The following is an 8,213-nucleotide window of genomic DNA, read 5'->3' as shown; positions in this document are numbered from 1 at the left end:
AATGTAATGCTGTTTGTTCCAGGACAACCTTGATCTCCTTGTTCCTGAAGCTGTAGATTAGTGAAATGAGCATAAGTACAACAATGGTAGAGAACACAATAGACACTTTACTCTTGTCCTTGGGCAAAACAGAACAAGGATGACAGTATATGAATGTCTCCGGCCCAAAGAGAACAGAAACAACCATTATATGCAAGCTACAAGTGCTTAAAGGTTTGGATCTTCTGTCAGTGTAATGAACGAGCGAGATGTTGTAGAGAATGAAAGTGTAAGAGACACTAACATCAGAGTCCATAACAATGAGAACTCCAGTTCATTGATGAGATGCTGGTGCAGGAGAGCTTCAAGAGGTAGAACATCTCATACATGTAGTGGTTATTACTTTTGGCATCATGGAACATCAGCTTCAGCATGCATCCTGTGTGGGTCCAGGCACCAAGAAATGCCCCTACACATATGCAATCACAGTGAGAAGAGAAGAGACGTGAAGGGCCATGGTGACCGTGTGCAGCAAGAGTTTGTAAATAAGTACATAGCAATTATAGGCCATCACTGTCACCCCATAGAACTCTGCACTGACAAAGAATTAGTAGACATATGGGACTTCATCAAACTAAAATACTTTTGCACTGCAAAGGAAACCATCAACAAAACAAAAAGGTGACCTACTGAATGGGAACATATATTTTCAAGTGATATATCCAATAAGGGGTTAATATCCAAAACATATGAAGAACTCATACAGCTCAACATCAAAAGCAAAATGAAACAAGCAATCCAATTAAAAAATGGGCCGAGAACTTAAACTTCTCTCCAAAGAGGACATACAGATAGCCAACAGACATACAATATATGTTCAACATCACTAATCATCAGGAAAATGCAAATCAAAGCCACAATGAGATATCACTTCATATCTGTCAGAATGGCTATTATCAATGAATCAGCAAACAACAAGTGTTGGTGAGAATGTGGAGAAAAATAAAATCTTGTGTAATGTTGGTGGGATTGTAAATTGCTGCAGCCATTATGAAAAGCAGTATGAATGTTTCTCAAAAAATGAAAAATAAAACTACCATGTGACTCAGCAATTCCACTTATGAGTTTTTATCCAAAGAAATCCAAAACACTAATTTGAAAAGATGTATGCACCCCTATGTTCACTTCATTATTATTTATAAGAGCAACATGCAGAAACAACTTAAGTGTCTATTGATAGATGAGTGAATAAAGAAGATATGGTACATATATATAATGGACTATTATTCAACCATAAAAAAATAAGACCTTGCAATTTGCAGCAACATGAATAAACGTAGAGGGCATTATTCTAAGTGAAATAAGTTAGATAGAGAAAGACAAAATACCATATAAACTCTCTTATATATGAAAGCAATCCATCGATCAAGCAATAAACCAAATCCTTAGATACAGAGAACAGATTGGTGATTGCGAGGGAGTCAAGGTTGTTCCTGTCCTTTATCTTACACAATTGTCCCTTTATAGTTTGTATTTTATGTCTCTTTTATCTTTATCATTCCTAGCAATAACTGCCAAATTGTTCAATTTCAATATTAAAAAAAAAAATCAAATAATTTGTTTTGAGTTCATGGCAAGTTCCTAATATTGTGATTTAATTACAGAAAACAATGACTGTGTTATGAGTGCATATATGCAAAAAGCAGTGGCCACCTACTTATTCATCTCCCTTTACTTGAACATAGCTAACTTCCATCTTATGAGGTCTATCCTGATCTCCGGAATAATGCTTATCCAGGCAAGCGAGATATAAAATGTTCTTACGCTATATTCTGGGACTCAATGCAAAGTTACTTACTGTTAAGTCATCTCTGAACTTGAATTAAAATTATGACACTTGATTCTGACTCAATCTTTACAATTTATAATACTTCTGCAGATTAAAGCACAGTCTTTTATCTATGCCCAACTATATCAAAGTTTCTATATTCCCAAATTATTATAACATAATTATCAAAAATAATTCTGAAGAAAGTTATTTCAGAAAAGATTTTATCATTATTAGAAAAGACTGAAAACACATAATCATGTATATGGAACGAAAACTATGCTCTTTATGATACTATAAACCTAAGCCAAATGATGAATGTAAACATTCTCCAAATCTATACAATAAGGTTGTATATTGGTTTTCCTCCCACACAACTTGTGAAATTCTTCACTGGGTCAATAAAACGAATTATCTCTTCCCTGAACTGGTCTGGATAACTTTGTATGTGTTATTTTACCTCTACTGCTTTCTTTTGTGTGGGGCGTTCTGTGCCAAGAAGACTTTTCCATATGCTTGGACATTTATACCAGTTTTTGCTTTTAACTTAGTTTAATGTTCAATTTAAGAAATATAGTCAAAGATTTGTAGCCTTAATTTATTGTGAAATTTATCATAAATATATACATAAAGGTATATAAAACATATACTTTAAGTAATTTTCATAAAATGAACATCATATAACCAACATGCAAATGTATAAGCAGAATACTGACAGAAACCCATGGCCTTATATGTACCCCATTCAGCCATTCTTCATCCTAACTCTACTGCAATCACTTCCTGGCATTTTGGTTTTGTTTGTTTGTTTGCTTGTTTGTTTGTTTTGTAGCTATGTCACTAATGTAGGGCCTCAACATCATTTGCATCCAGTCCATAAAAGGTTAAAGAGAATGTGGAAAGGGCACACATTGGCTTTTAAGTATAGAACGCAGTCAAATGTTGCCGTTCTCTACAATAAAGACTGAGAAATGTGTATTCTGGAAAAAGAGATGAACAGGTAGCAATCTCTGTCATACCACACTAATCATATCTGTGCCTATCAAATATCATTGGCGTGAAGATCAAATTTGGGAACTTAATGATGACCCTGGGACTTAGTAAGCAATAATGAGCACAGCAAGTTGCCTTTACTTGTTTCCATTTGCTATATAAGCCAGTATAAAATAATATATTTACATATTCTAAATTAGTCAATAGATAAAAATAGACATATCTTTTGACTCAGCAATTGCACTTCTGGGAATTTATACAAAGAAAATGAAAACAATAACTATTAAAGATCTATGCACCTCAATATACATGGCAGCACAATTTACAATAGCCAAGATATGGAAGCAACCTAAATGCCCATCAACGGATGATTGGATAAAGAAGTTATGGTTCATATGTACAATGGAATATTACTCAAGCATTATAAAATGAAATGCAACCATTTTCAATGACATGAATGGACCTAGAGGTTATTATGCTGAGTGAAGTAAGTCAGAGAGAGACAAATACCACATGATTTCACTCATATGAGGAATCTAAGGAACAAATAAAAGAATCTAATCAAACATTGACTCACAAATGTAGAAGACAATTTGGTGACAGAGAGAAGGGATGGGGTTTGGAGGGCTGGAAGATGGGGTGAAGGGTTAAAGAGGTACAAATTAGTATTTAATAGATGGCCAGAGGGATGGGGAGCACATTATAGAGAATGTAGTTAGCATTGATATATTGGCTAAGTTGAAAACCAGACGAGAGAAGGAACAATTAGGAGGATTATTTTATGAACTATATAAATGTCTAAGCAACATACTGTATACTTGAAACTAATAAAAAATAAATAAAATAAGTAAATTAGTCAGTAGAGATGTGAAATATGAAACATGAAAGACATAGGACATTATTTATTTTTCTGAACCCCAGAATCAAGCACAAATAAATGGAAGGATATACCATGCTCATAGATTGAAGTAATCAAAATTGTTAGGATGTCTCTATTACTCGAAGCAATCTAAGGATTCAGTGCTTTTCGTATGAAAATATTGATGTTCTTTTTTCACAGAACTACAACAAATAATCCAAAATACTTATATGGAATCGCGAAACAACAACAATGAAAATAAATAAATAAAGTTAGAGATAGCAAGCTCCCTGATTTCATACTGTACTGTAAGGCTATAGTAATCAAAATAGCATGGCACTGGCACAAAAACAGACACACAGATCAAAGGAACAGAATAGAAAGCCAGGTTTATGGAGTTCTTGCTGGATATTTTCCTTATTTGATACTTTGCTTTTATTTGTATTCTGAGACATTTTTAATAATAAAGTCATTATTCATATTTCAGAGACTTTCAAAAGTATGTTAAATTTTATCTAATAATAATAATAAAAAAATACTGTGATAGATTTAGAATCAAAAAACTTAAGTCCCAATCTTAGCTCTACAATTTATAAACTGTAAAATGGAACAAGCTGTGAACATCTCTGAGCATCAGTTTCATCATTGGTAAAATGGGAGCTAAGATTCTCTTTCTTATTTAGCTCACAGTTCTTCACTTAGGAACAGATGACAGACAGATGTGAGAGTGTAGAAAATACCAAAATTACTTCTAAGAGCAATTGTAACACCCTGCACATATCTCTATATTAATATTTGAAGTGGGTTAATTCAATTTTATGTCAAGAAATGTTGAACATCCTTTGGTGGTTCCACTCACTGAGGAAGATGGAAATCTCTGCATCAGAATGTAAAATGTCCCCATACTGAGAGTAATTTTAATGTTCAAAGGTATACATTTTGTACCACAGAGCCTTGCATATAATTCACCTACCTCATGTGATGCTAAACTAAATATATAATACATGTCCCAATGCTACAGAGAATACCAACTGATCCAGACTTAGAGAAAAAATATCATGTCTGTCTCCAACATGAGCATTTGCTGACAATCAATTTTCAAGACTAATTGTAACCATAAAAGACCAATTCTGAAATTGGTAAACGTGCATACATCCACATGAAAAATGTCATTCTACTATGTTGCATTATGAAAAATCAATTTTATGGGTTTCCGTTAGGCTGCTGTATTTATGACTATGGCATAACACATTGCCACACATTGCCAGGCACTTAGCAGGTAAAAAATGTGTGTTGCGCTTTGTTTTGTCTTTACATAAGCAAATGAATTATTGAAGCAATAAGCAATTTTTTTGCTGGATCCTGCAAGTACTTTCTGCTCAGGCCTGCCTCTTAGGAGCTGAAACTAGGAACCATCTACCTGAATGTGCTTACAAAGGTTAAAAGTACATTGCATGCCATGCAATTAATGTTAGTAAGTGATCTTATAAAATATAAGACTTGAAGACTGTGTGTATGTGTGTGTATGCAGTGTAAAGTGGAATGGAAAATAGAGTTCGATAAAGTTTGGGGTTCAGGAATTAAAGAGGTATGGAACTCAAAACCCCTTTTATTAGCCTTTATCATAATGCACCCTGATCATGCTCATTTCAAACTGAGCCTGAGCAACAATAACAGTGAGCTTTGAGAAAGTTTACGTTAAACAAATTTAGGATGTAATTGGAAACTTTCATTTTGATCCTTGATCAGGAAGACCGTTTTCTGTTACAGCTTAGAAAATCCAAGATTTTACACTAGCTTAGAACTATCTGCTTCTCAGTCCACAGACACAGGCAGATCCCAAGCCTTACCGGTTTGACTCTTAGTTGTACAAATTCAATAGAATCATAATGTTCTCATAGCTTCTTTAGTGCCATTCACATAACTACAAGGAATAACTCTAAATTGTACATGCAAAACATCCTAGCTTGATTTCCTTCCTTTGAGAGAAGTCCAGTAGACACATAGAGCTTAAGTTCCTGACTAAAAGCTATAATCAAGTTGCCCCTTTCATAACTTTGTCACACTTAAATTTTACAAGCTCTATTTAGATATTTACATAGTTTTCAATAATCTGAAAGAATAGATCCTAATTTGAGAAAAAAAGTTTATATTTGGTAAAGATGAAACAAAATTAATTTATAGTTTGTGGCCTCAAATAAGGGTTAGTGACCACATCTTAAGAGACAATTTTAGCCACCTCAAATAGTGATAAAATACACAACAGAGTGCACGCACCTCTACAATGTCTACAAGGTTCCTCCAAAGCATAGATATTTCTTGTCAATTTAGATACATTTCCTTCTCAATAAAGATAGCTTTATCAAAGGATAGTAAATAAATAAGTATAAAAAAAAAAAACTACAACCGAGATCAACTATTTTTATAAGTAGAATTATTAAGTGAAAATAAAGCATATCGATTTTAAGATAAAGGGATGAGGTATGAGTAGTTATTTAAACCATAAGTCAACATCCTGCACATATCTCTATATTCTAAATCCTTATGATCACTCCCTAAACAAAAGAATTTATTTATTGGTCATGTGTCTTGTTGAGTCCTGAGCTAATTACATGTTCTTGGCTCCTTTCTCTTTTATACCTCATTCTTAGAATTACAAAAACTTGCAAATATTCCAAATTCATTTTTTATAAAATTGTGGAAAATGTACTTTCTTAATTGAGTCAATCTTTCCCAGCTATTTTAGCACAAAAGTTCTCAATTTTCCCAACAAAAGGAAGCAACAAACAGTTTTCTTAACTAAAATAAGAATGAATAATTCATATATGATCCTGGAACAAAGCGAAATCAACTTTCAATTGAGTATTGTTTTCTCATATTCCAAGATTACTCAACAAAAATAATAAAATACAGAGAAACAAAGTATACTAGAAAGAGTAGTAGGCTTAATATCAGAAGAATAAGATGTAGTTTAGATTTTTTAAATTAAGATATATGACTGTAAATAAATCATTAACCACTCCGAGCTTTACTTTCCCATCTGTAAATAAATATTTTGGCAGTCTGTTATACAATGTGTTGAGTGTGCAGGGGTAAGAAAACTCTGTGGCAAAGAAACCATAATGCTTTGTGTCTACCCGTGGAAACTGGGCTACACTTGACAGTTTCTATGGAATTTTTCATGTCTGACATTAAAGCAAACATGTTCTTGCTCAGTGCAAGGTGTAAAAATGGGAGTAGAAACACATTGTTCGAATTGCGGTTCCAATGGCAAATGGCAGATAGACATCCCCATGCCATTATGTCACCATATGTTCCTTGATTTGATTGAAAACCAGTCTTCTATTTCCAGAGAGAAAAATACATGTTCAAAATGATAAATAAAAATCAGAAAATAATAAATTCTTTTAAAAATTTTTATTAAATGTGAAAAAAATGAGGAAAATAAGTTGTGCAAATGATGAGAAAAAAGAGAAGACCTACTCTCAAAAAGTGCAAATAAATTATTGAGAGAAGACTAAAATTTCTTTCAACATGATAAATAGAATCGAAGGTTGACAATAAAACTCTTAATTAAAATTAAACACAATGAATCTCCATGTCCTGTGACTAACTGCGCGCGCGCACACACACACACAAAACTATTTCCAATCAAAATTTTCTCCTATTTAGAGTTTTTATCAAGGCAATTCTAACATCTTTGTTTCTCAGGCTGTAGATTAAAGGATTCATCATGGGAACTATATTGGTGTAAAAGACAGAAGAGATTTTTTTCTCATCCAGAGATCCAGCAGAAGATGGTTGGATATACATAAATGCACCTGATCCAAAGAAGAGAAATATAGCAAGTATGTGGGAACTGCAGGTGCTGAAGGCTTTCGACCTGCCCTCCATGGAGCTGATGCGTAGGATGCTAGAGATGATGAAGCCATAAGAGACAAAGAGGGTGAGACTGGTCACAGTGATGTTAACGCTTACCAAAATGAAAACTACAAGCTCGTTGATGTACGTGCTGGTACAAGAGAGCTGGAGCATGGGGAGGATGTCACACAAATAGTGGTTGATGGTGTTCACATCACAGAAAGTCAGTCTCAGCATGCATCCAGTGTGGGCCATAGAACAGAAAAACGCCATCAAGTATGAGCTAAGTATAATATTGGAGCACACTTTAGGTGACATGACGTAGTTATACAAAAGTGGGTTACAGATGGCCACATAGCGATCATAAGCCATTGATGTCAGCACATAACATTCAGAAATAGCAAAAAAGCAGAAAAAGTAGAGCTGGATCATGCACCCCATGTAGGAGATAATATTCTTCTGTGAAATGAAGTTAATCAGCATTTTGGGTGTAAACACAGAAGAGTAACAGAGGTCTATGAAAGACAAGTTAAAGAGGAAAAAGTACATGGGAGTGTGTAGGTGTGAATTCAGTACAATTAGAATTACCAGACCCAAATTTCCCAACACAGTAACCACATACATTACTAGAAACAGGAAGAACAGGGGGAGTTGGAGCTCTGGTTGGTCTGTTAAACCCATGAGAATGAATTC

General features: G+C 34.0%; 1 protein-coding gene across 1 annotated transcript; it reads right to left on the bottom strand.

Moving 5' to 3' along the window:
* Window positions 1–7,310: 7,310 nt before the first annotated feature.
* LOC120594039 (olfactory receptor 147-like) lies at window positions 7,311–8,207 on the bottom strand (the record flags this gene model as incomplete). Its single annotated transcript, XM_039852070.1, has 1 exon — window positions 7,311–8,207. A coding segment is annotated over one exon (897 nt), but the record flags the coding sequence as incomplete, so codon positions are not given.
* Window positions 8,208–8,213: the final 6 nt, after the last annotated feature.

The sequence above is a fragment of the Pteropus medius genome, unplaced genomic scaffold, assembly GCF_902729225.1.
Source record: "Pteropus medius unplaced genomic scaffold, Ma_sr-lr_union100, whole genome shotgun sequence".
Lineage (NCBI taxonomy): Eukaryota > Metazoa > Chordata > Mammalia > Chiroptera > Pteropodidae > Pteropus > Pteropus medius.
This window is presented reverse-complemented; position numbering and strand designations above follow the sequence as displayed.